The following is a 17,941-nucleotide window of genomic DNA, read 5'->3' on the forward strand; positions in this document are numbered from 1 at the left end:
GTCACAATAGTAGGTTGCTATTGTTGTACGAGGACAACCAACAGTGGATTAAACTCATTAGACGGTGTATCAGTTTAATACTAGAATCGTCTAGGGATACCCAAAGTGGTGAAGAATACTGCACAATCAGGACTAGGTGAAACTCAACTAGACGGTGTATCAGATTGATACCAGAAGCGTTTAGGGATACCGAGAGTGGTTAGAATACTCAAATTTACTTTGTTGAATATTTAATGGAACCCTCTAAGTTATCTTAGGAGAACTGGAAGTAGCTTTATTTGAGTGAACCAATATAAAACGCTTGTGTGTTTGAATCTACGGTACAACCAATTATATCATGTAAAAGCGATGTCTCATCACACACGTTAATCCCACAAAAGTGTTATTCCTCACCAAACCTAGGAGAATGATTTAAAAGCTTGTTTTGTAAACGCTTGCAACATGATATCGTTTACAACGTTAAGGACAACTAGCTCATTAAGATCATTTATTTCGCGATCAACTTATTATCAAAGAAAATAAGTTATGAAGACACCATTTAACTCCCTTTCTAGTGTTTTCTCGCAACATCACTTCAAGTTGGCCCAACCTCCTTCTAGGATGTTTCACCAATTCGCAACTTCAAGCCAACTCAACACTTCTTCTTCATGCTTTCGCAATGCCATCACTTCATATAAAAAATGTCAAAGGAGCTTCTCCATCATTTAGTATCAGAGCCTAGTTACTTTCCTTGGAGGTCTTCAATAGATAAGTGTTATAGTTCTTACCCATTTTTGTATTGTATGTTCTTGAATTTTTTGTGTTGTCTCACATGATCCATCATGTCTTGTTTGTACTTTTGATCCATGTATATGTTCCATATGTTTTGAAGTTTTGATTCAAACTATTTGTTCTTCTTGAATCAATCCATGTTTTTGTTCTAAGATTTCCATTGTCTATATGAATTACAGTTTTTTTGTGTCAATTGTCATGGGTTTGGGTTATGTCTTGAGCCATTATTTTTGATTTTATGATCTTATAAGTTTTGTCTAAGTCGTTTGAATCTGAAATTGTCATTACTTCCATGTTAGCCATTTTATTTTCATTTTGCAAAAGTTGAAAAACCTTTGAAACTTGTGTACCCTATAATGGGCCATTTTGTGCATTAATGTTGTGTGCTTTATGTATGAGATTAGTTACTATTTTTCATGCTTGTTTTTAGTTCATAAACAAGTTCTTAGTCTTAGGTTTCCATAAAGTCTTTTTGAAAATATCAAAATATAAATGGTTTCCTTAGGATTCTCTATATGTTGATTGTCTCAGCCTTGTTAATGGGTATGAATTTTTAAGATTATATGTTGGTTGCTATTGTCTCAAGAAATATATAAAGAAAAGACAAGTTTCCTCTACAAAAAAGTAAAGAAAAAGAAGAAAAGAAAAGGGACAAAAGAAGTGAAAAAAGAGTTAAAAGAAAAGTGTTACAACAACTATGAAACACATTTTGGACTTGAAATTTGGTATTCTTTCAAATTGTTGTAAGCTTCTTATTCTTGGCTAAGCATATTACACTTTAACTCCTTAGTTTTTTTTTTCTTCATCTATTCTAGCACCTTTATTTAGGATTTTCCCTTTGTGTACCTACTTGATTTTGTGCCTTATTTTTAGGTTGTCATTTTCTTGGCTTTGCTTATGTCTTGTCTCATATATTTTCATTTGAATTTAGTTTCAAAATTGTGTTTTGTTGCTTTTTTTCTTTGGCCTCTTGTGTGCTTGAAAACATTTTGTGGTTTGTGTTTCCTTTTTGAAGTTTGACTAACATTAAAGGTAACATATTAAAAGATTGAAAGAAGGCTACTAGAGGTGCTTCTTTGGACTCGGGAAAGGAGGACATTCAAGACAATTGGGAGAGAAAAACTAAGAGAAGACAAACACTTGAACAAAGCAAGCTTAACATTATTTGCGCATTGTATTTTGCTTTGTATCACGAAACATTTGTGCTCTTGTAGTCCTTTTTGCTTTGTAATTGTTTCATTTGCTCCTTTGCTTGGTGTCTTGGAAAAATGTCATTGGTACAATCCCATCTCCACAGCTAACTTTTTGGTTTTGTCATGGGGAGAGTCTTGTTGTTGATCCTTGTGACAAATACTTCTTTTAACCTCTTCGATCCTATTTTCGTTAAGCTTCCTTGAGGAGTGTTCGTGAGACTCATGCTCTTCCTTTTATGCCTTTTATAGACTTACCTAAGTCCTTTCTTGTGCTTATGAGCATTGTCTCTTATGTGAGCTTTTCCTTCCTTTGCTTTGTTTTACAACTTAGGTCTTAAAGATTTATGCCCATATTCTTCTAAAAGATCCCTTTATGTCTTGTGAGCTCATTCGTTGAGCGATCAAGCTCTTATACCTAGTGAAGAATTTTGTTGTCTAATGTCATCATAATTCTTGGGTATTATGAGAATGACAGCCCGAGTTCTTCATTGTCTAGGATGGCTTGATGGAGTCTACTAAACTGGTTTTTGTTGTGGTAGAGATTTCCCAAGACTTTGAGTTCTATGAGGATCATCTGGACTTCATTTGGAGTGCCCTCTTTTGTGTTGTGATGAAGGATGTGTATTGACTTTTCAGAGATGCTGAGCTTGCTTCTTGATGACCTTGAGTAACCCTTCGTATGTTAGAGACAAGATGTTTGTTCCTTTTTCTCCTTGATGAGTTTAAACAATTACTTCAACTTGTCTTTGTCTCCTGCTTGTTGCACTACTTCAACGAACATTAGCTTGTGTTTTTGAATCCCTTGGTCGTTACCTCGAGTTCTGTTAGGAACTAGCTCAACGAGGTAGGCTCTGATACCAATTAAAGTTTGGGAAACACTAGAAGGGGGGTTGAATAGTGTTTCTCCAAATTCCTTTCAAGGCTGATATACACATCATGATTTGGATAATCCTCATAAACTGTTTGAAACCTACTTCATAAATGTTATTCTAATGAATGCATTTATAATTCTAGATTTATATTATCCTCCTAGTGTTTATGAAGGAGTGATTCTTAGCATATGTGACACATGTTGAAGACGTGTATGATGAGGGATTGCTTTTCGGATAAAATGATAACTTCTAAATTAAAGCTTGACACACAAACGTTTTATACTAGTGCACTCAGTTGAGCTATGTCCATTTCTCCTCTAGAGGCTCCTAATATCCTCCTGATACACCGTCTAGTTGATTTTAACACACTCTCAATTGTTGTTGTCAACCCAGTAACCCTTGTTAGCGTGACCTTGACTGATTTTCACCCACTCCTAGTTGTGTAATATTCTTCACCACTTCTAGTATCCCTAGACGCTCCTAGTATCCTCCTGATACACCATCTAGTTTAGTTTAACCCACTCCTGGTTGTGCAATATTCTTCATCGCTTCTGGTATCCCTAGACACTCATGGTATCCTCTTGATACATCGTCTAGTTGAGTTTACCCCACTCCTGGTTGTCGTTGTCAACCTAGTAACCCTTGTTACTGTGACCTTGACTAAGTTTCACCCATTCTTGGTTGTGCATTATTCTTCACCACTCCTAGTATCCTTTGTCAACGAATAACCTCTGTTACCCTGACTAGTTGAGTTTCACCCATTCCTAGTTTCCACTAGACAATCCTAGTATCAACCTGGTATGTTGTCTAGTAATCCTTAACTCACTTGAGTTAATCACAAATGTTAAAATTCTCTTCAGAATGTGCAATCAATCATATTGCTTACAAGTCTTAGACAATTACTCTCAAAGAGAGGATATATGTTCAATACAATATAATACATACTCCCTAACTATTTCTCTCTCTTCTCTCTTCTTACAATAGTAAGCTTATACATCAATGAAGCTTGATGGCAATTCTTCTTTCTTTCTGGTGTTTCTCTCTATCTCTCTTTTTCTTCCTCTCTTCTTACAATAGTAAGTATGTATGGCAATGAAGCTTGAGAGTAAATCTCCTTTTTGAGCTCTTCTCTTGTGTAAGAGGATTTGACTCTAATAACTCAGAGAGAGATTCTTAATTCTTCTATTGGAAGGATTTTTCTTTGTATTCCTTAATTCTCCATCATTATCTTTATCTTCTTCTTTGATCCTCTATTTATACACCTTTGATAATAAAGTCGGTAGACGATGCTTGTCATTGAGATTTGTAACCGTTGGACAAAGCTTGTCCTTGTGATTTGAATTTTCGTAGCTTTTATCGTAGGTGGCAATCATAGGTTGATGTCTTCTTGTTAGAGCAGACTTGCTTTTCAGATCTTTATCAAAGGTAGATTAGACTATTCATTTGCCACGACTTTTGATGAACGAAACATTCTGCTAATGTCTTTTTCTTTCTAACGATCATTTCTGACTTGCATTGGATAGAATAGATGAATGCTTGTAGTAGATATCCTGCATAAATTAGAATAGATGTCTATACAATAGATATGTCCTTTTTCTTATTTACCTTGTTGCTTTTAAACGTTGAGCATTTAATGACATTCAATGCTTGTTTAGAACAATCTAGGTTTTCATGTGTTCTACTGTTTGGTTAGGTTTTGACAGTTTGAGTTTTCTATTGAGAATACTAAATTTTTCATGAAAGTTTGATCATTGAATGAGAGTGTGTTTGGCATGTGGTATCATTTAGCTTGTAGGATGTTTTTTCCTTAGCTAGTTTTTGTTTGGTAGATAATTGTTATTTTCAAGAGTGTGTTTAGTGAAATGTCTTTTATCATGTGTTTCGAAGCAAGTTTTGTTCTTTTGGTGTGTTTATCAAACTCATCATGTTATGGTGAGAGTTTGTCTAGTTCAGGTAAACCATTTAGGTTTTTCTAACCGACGTGTTTAGCACGATGTTTTCCATTACATCGTTTGAGACTTTTTAGCGTGCCTTCATCGTTTGACACTTTTATCAATTGCGGCATATTGAGAGAATATTATCGTCGTCTAGTTCTATAAGACTCTTTTTGACGTGTTTGGTGGTATGTCTTGTTTAGCAAGATTCTCATTTGATATGAGCTTTTGGATTTTGAGATGTTCTTCCAAACACATCTTTTCAATCCTTCTATATTTAAGCTATGCTTAGAATTAGTTTGATCATTGTTAAGTGAGGCTTGTTTATTGTTTGTTCTTCCTGGAGAGGTCGTTTAAGGATACTTCTTACAAAGCCCTTTGTTCCTAGTAGTTTTCTTTAAGCCTTGTTTACCTATTTGTGTTGTAGCTTTTCATGTCGAAACATTTTTTGGATTCCTAATGTTTTGTTGTTTATATTTGTGAATTAAATGCTTTTAGCTCTTATGTTTTTTTATTTTATTTCTTTCATTTGTTGTCATCTCTTAAGTCTTAGTTTTTCCAATAGACTTGTTGTGTATACACCTTTTATTATATACTTAGTGTTCCTATTAAACGTTAGTATTTTGATTATTGTGAACTTCTTCTTTGTTTGTATTTCTCTGTTTCTACTGTTTTACAATCTAAGACTATACTCAAGACTGCTTCGTTTAATGTTGTTTGTTTAAACTTCAAAATCAAAGATGTTGTAGACGAGCTTGTCTTGTCTCAACATGTTTGATTAATAATTAGTATCAATTGTTAGCAGAAATAATTGTCATCAACTGATATGACTCCTGAACTTTCTTTGCAGGTATATTTAGGTTAGGATCCACCTGTATCAAAGAAAAGACCAAAGATGCATTATGATTGTTGGCCATCATGATGTTGCTTTTGTTGTGGTGGTTCACTAAAGTCAATTCAAAAAAGAAATCACGAAAGGGTCTATTCAGTTTATAAGTGAAGGTAGTTAACCATGTGAAATACAATGTTAGATGAAGTTGATCGCGTCATGGATGAAGTTGAAGACTTGGGCAGAATAATACATTTTAGAGAGTTCAAAGACTATGATAATGATAATAAGATTTGCCTCTTAAATATTTCTTTTTTCAACCTTATGTATTTTCTTCTTTTATATTTACAGTGTAATTATCAATGAATGTATTTTACCTTAAATCATCAATAAAATTAATTTTGGTTAATTTTTGTGTATTTTAGAAATTTATATATTTTGTTTACTTCTTATTATAAAAGACAAATTTCATTAAATTGAGAAACTATAAATGTAGGTGGATAATTATAAATAAGAAAGGTTTCAAACCTCTATAAATTAATAAGAAGAAGTTATTGCTCAAAAAAAACCCCGCAATATAAATTTAATACCAAACACCATAAAGAAAAATTCCACAAATTAATAGTTACAACCCTAACCGTGAAGGTTTGAAAAGCTCTCACAAATTAATTTGTGGAGAATAAAAACCTTGAAAAATTAAAAAATAAATCTCTACTAAATATCAATTTTTTTTCATGCATTCTGCTTCTCAAAAAGCATTTTTAATCATATATAAAATTGAACTCCAGTTTGTTTGGATAATATTTAGCAGATTAGCAGTTAAAATAAATTAAACCTTTTCGTAAAGTCAATGTCATAAACTTTTACTTTTACACTATTATTACTGAAAAAGATAAACAAGAAAAACATTTCTTTTACTCTAAAAAAATGATCCAAACAAGAACACATAAAGCTTCATTTGGTGCCTGCAACAGGGTAGAAGAATTGTGTTATATTTTAAACTAGAGATGCATGTTACCATCATTTAGCATGTTCTAGTACTCACATGGTAGGCCAAAAGAAACTGGGTCCCTTTTCATTATAAAAATCTAAAGGCTTCACCATGTGAACTGTGTTAAATGAATCTCACAGTGGCTGAATTGTTCCAATATTAGAAAATAGAATCTCTTTTGCACTCTCCTCAACCGACAAAGAAACACAAACAAAGGAGTTTCATAAATATGGGAAGAAAAAACATAATTTTATACCTCACCCTCTTCCTTGCTTACCCCGTGATTCTCACCAAATGCACCTCAAATTTAACTCTCACATTCTATTCTTGCTTCTTATATTATTACATCTTTATCTTATCCCTTCAAAAACACACTCACAGTTACCAACACGCCACAAATTTCTGCACCCTCATGGCCACTCTGATGAAGCTGTTTTTTTCATTTGCCATTTCGGTTATCTTGGTTTCAAAGGGTGTGAGTTCAACTACTACTGAGCCTACAATTTCAGCTTCTCCAGGAGTTTTGCCTTATGTGTCTGCTCCTGATATTTCATCATTTTTTCCCACTCCAAGTGGCTATCAACCACTGAGTTATGATACTTCTTCTGAGGCACCAGCTCCTGCACCCTCTTCAGGGGAATTTCAGGGCAAAATCTCTTCTGCTTCAGCTAGGTTCCATTCTGCTGCTCTCATTCTTGCTGTTCTGCTATCTTTTGCAGTCATAAGTAGTAACATGGTTATTGTTTGAGTACTTACTATATAATTGTCTTCTCTTCAAGGCTTTTTCACTCTTCTTCTTTTCCATTACTCCATCTTCTGCGATTCCTTTCTTCCTACCTTATTATGTACTTTATACATTCACTTCTGCCCAATTCGTTGATTCTCATGAACTTTGTTCCAATTTCCTGGTGAGATCTTGCTACAGGAAAAATTAGTAAGAATTTTCTGGTTTTAGTGTTTTTTTCTTTTTAAAAGTCAATGCAGAGTATTTATGGACTGTTAAGCGACTAATGTTTGTAGTAAAATCAGATTCAGTATTAGCAACTAATTTTTTTTTCTGTCTGGAAAATTAAACTCGAGATTCTCGTATTGTATTTGATTAAATGTTGGTGTGTGACTCATTATTTGGTAATGTGTTTAGTATTTTTATGAAATTGGTAATATTTAAACATAGTAGAATAAAGTTTTAGACTATTTATCACGAATAATAACTTATTTAAACATTAAACTACACAACAACTTAGTTTTATATTGATTTATCTCAACTAGTGTTACATTTAGTTTTTTCTTAAGACAAGATGTTTCACTAATTAAAATACCGATTATAAATGAATTAACCAATCACTTCTAATTATAAGAAGTGCACAAACCGGTTATTTTGTTTCAATTTTTTCTTGAGATTAAAATCTCAAAAGATAATTAAAAAAAAAACTCTCAAAGAGAATGATTGATTTAAGTTTATTGGTGACTTCACAAAGTAAAAAATACAAAAAAATTAATTTTTTTGTAAGAAATTGTAACACTTACTCAAAATATAATATGTAAACTTATTTTCTCTGTCTGTTTACAAAATTTGGTTTTTTAAAAAAAGTATATATATATATATATATATATATATATATATATATATATATATATATATATATATATATATATATATATATATATATATATATATATATATATAACCACATCAAATTGCCACAAACAATACTTAATTTATCATAGCAAATGTAAAATGACTTGTTTAAGGGTTTATAGTGTCATGAACTCATTCATTTCAAGGCATCTAATAATTCCACCACAAATATTGATGACATCAATTGGTGAATAATATAGTGATTATGGTGCATCAAAGCCAGTAATATTGTAAAACTTATTCTATAATAGTGAAAGACACAAAAGTTAATTGAATATTTTTTTTCGGAGTTATTGAAGATCTACATTCATAGGCTTCCATTAGACTATAAAAAATAATACAAAATGACTAATTTGATAGTTCTTGTATAAGCTAACAATTAGCTTACACATTATTATCATGAAATATGTGATTTGATTAAGTCTTTTAGTGGAGTTATTGTGCAAGAATTTTATAAAAATTGTTGTTAAAATGTGGACTTTAACCCTAACTCAACTCTATAAAACCGGTTTGTGTAAATGAAGTTTTAACTTCCACTTATATAATATGAAATCGTCTTATTTCTAGGCGACATGAGACTTACTGAATAAGCTAAGATTTCATTAAAGCATTAGAAAGATTTCATTAAAGCCATCAATGCATGGTTTAAATGTCCAAAACATCCTCTTAAAGAGGATGTGGTCCTCATCTAACTGATTACCTTGATATGCTGGTTGGGTATTCATTTTTCAAATAAACTCAAGTAAACTTGCTTTACCTTTAGAAGGGATGACAAATTTTGGTATGACTCTTCCCAATTGTCATAAACCTTTTCTATGGCTAATTATTTTATGAGTCAAGCCTTCTTATAGGTAATTGTATACTCTAGGGTTGACTTTATGTGAGCTATTATGATAGAGGGTTGTTGAAACAAAATCATAATGTCTAGCAACTCAAGTTTTAAAGTTTATCAAAAAATATTCAATGAAATATTGCCTTTGTAAAATAACGTCTAATGAAAGAAAACTTTTTCTTTAAAGAATAATCTAATAGATGATATGTGTAACAAACAACGTCTGAACGTCTAAAAAGTTAACATGTTATAAAAAGCACCTTACAAAGTGAAGCGTTTTTCTAAAACTAACGTTTTATCAAGCAAATATCTTATGAAACGAAAGTCATAAACAATACTAAAAAACATATATAAGTGTCTAATCAATAAACTAAACTCAGACCAATGCTAAACGATAGAAAATTCCTAAAAAAAAGCATCCAAACATTTTTCTGTCAGAACTACAATGACATATTGATGAGTGCATATTTATGCCCACATTTATGTTTTAAAATTCAAATTTTTGATGAGATTCTTGTGCTTAAATAATTGATTTAAAGTGAATTTGTGATGATTGACTTTATCAAGTTTAGGAATTAAAGAGGCTTAAAATGTGATTTTAGTTGCATAAATTATTTTGAAGAGTCTAATGTTTATTGATGCAGTTGGAATTAAAGTTTGAATTGTAATTTTTAAAAGAAAGAAAAGGCTAAAGTGAAATTAGAAGAAATTTCTAGACTTTTGTGCAATTTTGAATAAAATAAAATGGGTTGAATTGTAATTTTGGGCAAGTTCAAATTTGTTAGATATTTTAAAAGATAATTTGGAGAAAATATATCCTAAGATATTTTATTTGATATTGGTAAACAATTACCTTATTTAACTATATCAATAAATATCAAAAGATAATATTTGTCAAATCTTTTTGAATCTAGAAAAGATATTATCAAATATTCTCAAAAACCGATTAAACTGTTGAATATTTGGAAGATATTAGATGTAAAATAAAAGATTTTATCAACAGAAGATTTAGAGTCGAAGCCCAATCAAGCTTATACAAAGAGACCCAGGGGAGGCAGAAATCACAACTCATTCATTCTCTCAGACTCCTCCACTTGGAAGCATTCATCCATCACTCCTTTCATTATGTATTCTACTCCATTCATGGAGGACTAAGCTTCTAGGGTTATTCCACTATAATTTCATTATAGATTATGAGGTTAAGTTGAATTTATGAATCTGTTTTGTTTTATTATTGATTTGAGTTATTCTTCTTCTAAGTCTTTCATCTCTCAATCATATTAAAAGTAATGATTTTTGCATCATAAGGTGTTTGAATCTACATGCATATTAATCATATGAGTCCAAGGGTTTCTAGGTTTGATTGAGAATCTACTTTGATTAAATTTAGGAACTTTCATATGATTAAACGAGTTTTTGTTATCAATTGAGAATATACTTTGATTGGTGGTAATAATTTCAACTATAATTAATTGAGAATTTACTTTGATTAATTAGCTTTTAATATTTGGTTAGGAGATTTAAGAATGGACATGATTAAACACAATAGATTTTGATTCAGAATGTACTTTGGTTGAATTCATTGTGAATAATCTAGAAAGGTCTTGCCTTTGATTGAGAATCTACTTTGGTTAACTGTATGATCGCCCTCAAATTAATTAAGAATGTACTTTAATTAATTTGAAACTTGAACAATAATCGATTGAACAATGATATGTGGATAACCGATGATGAATCTATCTTGGAAAAGTAGTGGAATTAGCCTATTTCATCATAATTGTTTCTAAGTTTCCTCATTGTTCTTTAAACATTCTTCAAACATTAATTTCATTAGCATAGTTTCTCACTTTCATTCTTGAGCATTGCATAATATTCATAAGATTCAAATATTGAAAAACAATTCCGTATTTGTTGGGAGACGACTCAGGGTTACTTTAACCCTATCTACTTTCTTGACTACTGACTTGGCAATATTGAAGTTGCCTTGAAAAGTAGTATTAATTTGATAGCTTCAATGACAGTGTATCACATATGCGTATTCAAAAGATAAAACGTTTAAAAGCTAGTACTTGATATCACATGAAAAACTTTATATGACAAGCATCTAATAAATATGTCATATACACCATCTATTTAATACTATACAAAAAAGTGTCTTTATGCTTGCACGCCTTGTTCTCGTTATCTGTACAGGAAATAACAAGAATACATATTCAAAGCTACTAACCTAGAAGAATCGTACAAGCTATCTTCGTGAAAAAGCCCTACTGGCCTACAACGTATACCTGAGTTTGATCAAGCCATATTTATCAAACACTGTTTTAAACTTTTATAACTTCTTCTATGGATACGTCATGGATAATTTGCTTACATATCTTCAATGTTGTTTTTAGTAAACACATCATTTAGATGTTTTAGTTAATAAACGATATTTCGTTAAGTATTGTATATTAAACATCAAAACATGAGTTGTTAGACAGTCTAGTCTCTCTAGATGATCTTATCTTAACAACCTTAAATTTAAACTTATTCATGATAACAAACTTTGAGACTTCAAAAGATATTATGCTATCCTACACCTATTTTCTTATTGATCTTCACATAAAATCTTAATAAAGAGGAATTTCAATCAATCCACCAATGACACTTAAAAGAACATGAAATTATTGATCTTTCAACCAAAAATCTTCTACTCTTTTAGAGAAGACAAAGATGACATCCTAATTCAAAGTGTAAATGATAAAGATGATAAAAAACTGTCACCATTTCAAACATCTATGGACAAAATAATACATCACTCAAAACATAGTATAAAACTCACCATAACAATTCTTTGACTTCTCCATAAAATACTTTATTGATTAGTTCTCGATATAAAAGAACATATGAAACATATTATTAATTGATTCCCTATTATAAACTAATATAAATATGTCAAACCAAACTAAATTTGAAGTGTGGGAATTGAGATAATAAAAACAATATTATGCTCTAAAGAGCAATATTAAAAAAATAAGGAAATTAAAAGGTGTCAATAGATGTGTTTGTATGCTGATTTCATATTGCCCTAGTAAAATATATTGATCCTTCAAGAGGTGAATACTCTCATAATTTGCAAGTAAATTACTTTTGATTTTCCTAAAACTTCAAGTTAGATTCTACACATTAATTTGCGAGTGAATTTAAGTTATATACTTATGGTCATCACTCCTAAGCTGACATCTCATAAATTCCAAACGCAGTTTAGACTATAAAATCGTGACAGTTTATAATAATTACATAAAACACCAAAAATATTTGTATATTTTCCCACTCAATAATTTGGAGATTCAAATGCAATACGCAGAACCCGCATTCTGAACTGTAAGTAAATCACCTTCGATTATCAATGCCTGGGACGTGAAGCAAGTTCAAATCACATTGCATGGAAACAACAACACTGACGATGACTCGGTTAGTGTTCAGAACAACACCATCAACCGCACGTCGCAAACGTGCTTATTCCACATGGCAGACCAATACCGCGAACCTTACGAGCATGTTCGGCAAATACGTGGACAAAACCAGCGTCTCTAGCTGGAACACCGTCATCGCTGACCTCGCTCGAAGCGGCGATTTCATGGAAGCTCTCAGCGCATTTTCCTCCATGCGCAAGCTCTCTCTACATCCCAACCGCTCCACCTTCCCATGTGCCATCAAGGCCTGTGCCGCACTCTCCGACCTCCGCGCCGGCGTGCAGATCCACCAGCAGGCGTTCGCATTTGGGTTCGGCCACGACCTCTTCGTCTCCGCCGCGCTCGTCGACATGTACTCCAAATGCGGCTTCCCTGACCTCGCGCGCTACCTTTTCGACGAAATTCCCAGCCGAAACGTCGTTTCGTGGACATCCATGATTGCAGGCTACATCCGAAACGACCGCGCCCAGGAAGCCGTTTGCCTCTTTAAGGAGTTGTTGGCGGAGGACAGTGGGAGTGCGGAATCTGAGTATGAGGCTTTCGTGGATTCCATGCTTGTGGGGTGTGTTCTTTCGGCGTGTTCGCGGGTGGGGTGGAGGAGTGCGACTGAAGGGGTTCATGGGTTGGTGGTCAAGAGGGGGTTTGAGGGGTGTGTGGGTGTTGGGAATACTTTGATGGATGCTTATGCCAAGTGTGGAGAAATGGGGGTGGCGAGGAAAGTGTTTGATGGAATGCATGAGAGTGATGTCTGCTCTTGGAACTCTATAATTTCTCAGTATGCGCAGAATGGGTTGTCAGCTGAGGCTTTCTGTGTTTTTGCTGACATGGTGAAGAGTGGCAATGTTAAATATAACGAGGTGACATTGTCTGCGGTGTTGTTGGCCTGCGCGAATTCAGGAGCTTTGCAGCTGGGAAAGTGCATACATGACCAGGTGTGTTACTTAATGCATCGGTTCATTTGGTCTTTAGACACCGATTTACATTTGGTGGTTACTTGAAAATTTTATATTTTGGTTCCTACCTGATGAAATTGTTTATACATTGGTTCTAACTGCTTGTTGAAGTTATCATGATGTTCGATGTTTTCTGAGTTTGTAAACATTTTATGACGAAATTAAATATTTAATTGACTAGTGTTTGTCAAACACTGCAAACATCTAATAGCATTGTAACTGTGGCAAAGGACGGGGGCGGCAAATTTGTTGTAATATTTTTTTTGGCTTAAATTCACTCTTGGTCTCCATAGTTTTATGAATGTGAAATTTTAGTTCTGATAAAATTTTGATTGCACGTTCGATCTTTCAGTTTTTAAAATTGAACAATTTTTGTCTAAAGTTAATTTGTCATCTAATTCTAACAAAAAATAGTTATGTGTCTGTTAGCGATAACAGGTTTTAAACCTTACCGTTGATATCCTATTTGGATAACTAACTACGCTTTTTCACCAACCATGCGTCAGATTTTTTTTTTTAACAATTAGATAACATTAATAGTAAACTAGAATGGTTTATTTTGAAAATTTGAAAGTTCAAATGAGCAATTAAATTTTTATAGAAACTAAAATTGTACATCCTTGAAACTATGATGAGTAAGAGAGGATTTATGCCTTTTTTGTATAAACCAAAATTATGAGTTTTTCTTCATTTAATAAGGACCAAAACGGAAACATGGTGTAAACTGTCCAAGTTTAGGTTCCAAATTTTAATTTATTTTTGTTCCAATTTTTGGTCCTAAAATTGTATTTATGTATGGAATAATTAGCGAGTGCCTAGATTTTTGTTGGTCTCACCGGCTCGTTTTCTTGTACTATAGGTTATAAAGATGGATATGGAGGATAGTGTGGTTGTAGGTACATCTATAGTGGATATGTACTGCAAATGTGGGAGAGTTGAGATGGCTAGGAAGGCATTTGACCGCATGAACATGAAGAATGTTAAGTCATGGACTGCTATGGTTGCTGGTTACGGAATGCATGGCCGTGCAAAAGAGGCAATGGAAGTCTTCTACGAGATGATAAGGTCTGGAGACAAGCCGAATTACATTACTTTTGTGTCAGTTTTAGCTGCATGCAGCCATGCTGGTTTGTTAAAAGAAGGCCGGCATTGGTTTAATAGAATGAAAAGTGAATTTAATGTTGAACCGGGTATTGAGCACTATTCTTGCATGGTTGATCTCCTCGGGCGTGCTGGCTATCTTAATGAGGCTTATCGTTTGATCCTGGAAATGAAGGTGAAACCTGATTTTATAATCTGGGGTTCCCTTCTTGGGGCTTGTAGGATTCATAAAAATGTGGAACTTGGGGAGATCTCTGCTAAAAAACTATTTCAGTTAGATCCAAGTAGTTGTGGGTACTATGTTCTACTCTCTAATATTTATGCTGATGCTGGAAGGTGGGATGAAGTTGAGAGGATGAGGATATTGATGAAGAGTCGTGGGTTGCTTAAAACCCCTGGATATAGTATAGTAGAGCTCAAGGGTAGGGTACATGTATTCTTAGTTGGAGACAAAGAACATCCTCAACATGAGAAGATTTATGAGTACCTAGACAAATTAAATGTCAAGCTGCAAGCACTTGGGTATATGCCAAATTTGACCTCAGTTCTTCATGATGTTGATGAGGAAGAGAAAGGAATGGTTCTAAGAGTTCATAGTGAGAAACTAGCAGTTTGCTTTGGAATCATGAATTCAGTTCCTGGGTCAGTGATCCATATCATAAAAAATCTTAGAATTTGTGGTGACTGCCACATTGCAATTAAATTTATTTCCAAAGCAGTAAATCGAGAAATTGTTGTCAGAGATTCTAAGCGGTTTCATCATTTTAAGGATGGTATGTGTTCATGTGGGGACTACTGGTGACAGCAATTGAAATAGTGGTAGCCAAAATCTATGGTGTAGGTTGTGCATTATTTATTCATCTTACTAGCCAGACATGGAGCTATGAAAGTGCATATCTATCTTAAATACACTGTTTAATTTGATTTTGGAGTGAACAGTGGATCCATTAGATCCAGTTATTAGGATAATGGAAAAAAAGGCACTGATCTTTTAGTGACTAATACTCAGTTTGAATGTACAATGTTATAGTACACATGAGATCACCGTAGAACCAACTGCAAATAACATATGATGACTGTTTTTTACTACATGCCTCAAGACATGTAAAGTCGCACCTATAGTATCGTCGGTACAAGTGCTCACTTAGTTACTAAAGGACAAAGTATATCATAACAACGTTCTGCAAAAAAAAATTCTGAGTGTCGATTGCTTGCATAGAATACTAGATTTTGAAGAGCTTGCCTGTAGATCTTCCTCCTGCTCTTGAAGTCTGTGGTTGATCACATTCTGAATCAGCATTGGAGTGGGTTAAAGAAATCTGCAGGGCCCTGTTCTCAGTCTTCAAAGTTTCCACCTTTAGTCTAAGCCTTCTGATGGTTTCTCTCTTTTCATCATTTCTTTGGACCAGCACTAGCAACTGGTGCAGATTGTCCTGTGTAAGTTTTGTTTGATACTTTAGTGTCGACCACAAATTGTCACATTTGAAACTGATCATTGGAGGATCTTCAGTTCTCTGATTTAATTCCGAATCGTCAATCTTCTCTTCAGTGGTTGAAAATTTTGTCATTCTGTCCTCCATTTGAATATGTCTGCGTTCTGGTTTTAATTTCGTGCTGCATGTGCCTGCTGATAACAGTTCATGGCATTCATCTCCTTGCTCGTTTGAAAGATCAAAACCAAGGATACTACGGTCAATTTTGATATTGGAGTGCTCCAAGGAACATTCATCTCCTTGGTTATTTTTATCTCTCAATTTACCTGTTGCTCTTTTATTGCAGATAGAACAAATGGTTCTTGATGTACCAGAAGATGATAAAGATCCAGATTGGAAGGTACCCTGAGAGGTTTTTAACTTCAGTTGGTTATATGCTATGGCTAACACACGGTAAGATTGGCCAAAATCTTCAAGCATCTCTATGAGATCTTCTCTCCATTCGCAATGCATGAGTTCTTTTGGAGAATTGTCACCATCTAAAATGGTCTTCATAGCATCCAATTTCTCATCCAAGTCTAAAAAGTTATTAAAATTCAGGTGTTTGTGAGTATATACTGCAGCATAACTAGGTTAAGACCTTATGTATATTCCAATAATGTTTGTTTGACTTTGAGCAACTCCTACAGGCAATAAATAAGCCAGAAATCCCAGATTTTAAACCTGGAATTTTGGCTAAGAGGGATGTCCCTGTGAAGAAGGATAAGGGATTTTGAGGACTAAAAATATTACTACTTGATAATTAATGTGCAATATATATTCCAGGTGCTCCTATTGAACCTTTTCTGAGAGGACAGTTTCTAATCTAGTATATGAAATCGACTTCAAACATGCCTTTTTCTAGCCTCAGTTCATGTCACCCCCTCCCTCTTTCAGTAGTCAACTTCACTTTCTACAACTTTATAATATGCTTTTAATGCAGAGTTGAGTCAAAGAACGCTAACAAGTTAAATTATGGAAATACTAGTTGCACATATATTTAGTCTGCAAAATAGAACTTTTACACCTCAGCAAGCATGCATGTGTATGTATATCTGTATGAGTATGAGTGACTAAGATAGAGAGAACCTGATATGGTTGTTTGAAGCCATTGAGACTGATAGATAGGAGCAGAACTCCATGATTCAGGATCTTTATTCTCCATGGTCAAATGTGTCTTCAACTCCGAGCAAGATAATTTATTAGAGGAGAAACGGTGACAACAGGGTAAAGTGTAAGGAAACAAGTAAAGTATAGAATTTGAAAAGGAAGATTTATGCCATGATGGACTTTGTATATTACAGCAGACCAACGTTAAGCAGATTCTTTAACAAATTAGAAAGCATCCTGTGGCAGAGTTCTATAGTTTCCAATTTCCTATTTTAACTCAAAAAATTTGGTTGACTTTTTATAAACCATTTCAATAATATTCATTTATTTAAAGCACACGTTATTTTGTAATGACTATAATATTGAATGTTCAGCTGTGTTAGTTTGCAGCATAATAAACAATGGAGTAATCTTTGGTCATAATTACTCGTACCTAATATGTAATTTATTTCAAGTTCTTTTAATAAAATAATAGGCAACGTAATAACTGTGAAATACACTAACATGCCATCCAAAATAACTATTTTAAAAATCATATCATATGAATAGTGATTTTTATTTGGTAGGCTATTTAATATACATGAGATCCCACATGCTCTAAACCATAAGCTTTAGGCATGATTAAAAATTATTTTTGATTTGTCATAAATAATTTTGGAAATATTTATAAAATATTTAGTCAAAATTACTTTGTATATTTAATAAAAGCTTTAATCCTTTATCATGTTAAATTATTTAATAAAATTAGTATGATATTTTTACTATATTAATGTTTTTCTAAACTCAGAA

The 17,941-nt window shown here is 33.2% G+C and overlaps 3 protein-coding genes across 3 annotated transcripts; 2 read left to right on the forward strand and 1 right to left on the reverse strand.

Moving 5' to 3' along the window:
- Positions 1 to 6,779: 6,779 nt before the first annotated feature.
- Positions 6,780 to 7,544, forward strand: LOC108328744 (uncharacterized). Its single transcript, XM_017562636.2, has one exon. It carries the CDS (start codon positions 6,820 to 6,822, stop codon positions 7,336 to 7,338), a length of 519 nt encoding a protein of 172 aa, XP_017418125.2. The 5' UTR covers positions 6,780 to 6,819; the 3' UTR covers positions 7,339 to 7,544.
- A 4,813-nt stretch (positions 7,545 to 12,357) lies between these two features.
- LOC108327036 (pentatricopeptide repeat-containing protein At3g26782, mitochondrial) lies at positions 12,358 to 15,494 on the forward strand. Its single transcript, XM_017560707.2, has 2 exons — positions 12,358 to 13,448; positions 14,329 to 15,494. Exons 1-2 carry the CDS (start codon positions 12,486 to 12,488, stop codon positions 15,370 to 15,372), a joined length of 2,007 nt encoding a protein of 668 aa, XP_017416196.1. The 5' UTR covers positions 12,358 to 12,485; the 3' UTR covers positions 15,373 to 15,494.
- A 62-nt stretch (positions 15,495 to 15,556) lies between these two features.
- Positions 15,557 to 17,492, reverse strand: LOC108327037 (protein NETWORKED 3A). Its single transcript, XM_017560708.2, has 2 exons — positions 17,132 to 17,492; positions 15,557 to 16,581 (listed from the first exon to the last, which is right to left on the reverse strand). The coding sequence occupies exons 1-2, from the start codon at positions 17,205 to 17,207 to the stop codon at positions 15,794 to 15,796; spliced, it is 864 nt and encodes a 287-aa protein (XP_017416197.1). The 5' UTR covers positions 17,208 to 17,492; the 3' UTR covers positions 15,557 to 15,793.
- Positions 17,493 to 17,941: the final 449 nt, after the last annotated feature.

The sequence above is a fragment of the Vigna angularis genome, chromosome 2, assembly GCF_016808095.1.
Source record: "Vigna angularis cultivar LongXiaoDou No.4 chromosome 2, ASM1680809v1, whole genome shotgun sequence".
NCBI lineage: Eukaryota > Viridiplantae > Streptophyta > Magnoliopsida > Fabales > Fabaceae > Vigna > Vigna angularis.

Bases quoted from the DNA above. Each gene is read 5' to 3' on its own strand.
- LOC108328744 (XM_017562636.2), top strand. From the start codon at position 6,820: ATGGGAAGAAAAAACATAATTTTATACCTCACCCTCTTCCTTGCTTAC.
- LOC108327036 (XM_017560707.2), top strand. From the start codon at position 12,486: ATGGAAACAACAACACTGACGATGACTCGGTTAGTGTTCAGAACAACA. The intron at 13,449-14,328 runs GTGTGTTACTTA...CTTGTACTATAG, and splicing joins GAAAGTGCATACATGACCAG to GTTATAAAGATGGATATGGA.
- LOC108327037 (XM_017560708.2), bottom strand. From the start codon at position 17,207: ATGGAGAATAAAGATCCTGAATCATGGAGTTCTGCTCCTATCTATCAG. The intron at 16,582-17,131 runs GTTCTCTCTATC...ATAACTTTTTAG, and splicing joins GCTTCAAACAACCATATCAG to ACTTGGATGAGAAATTGGAT.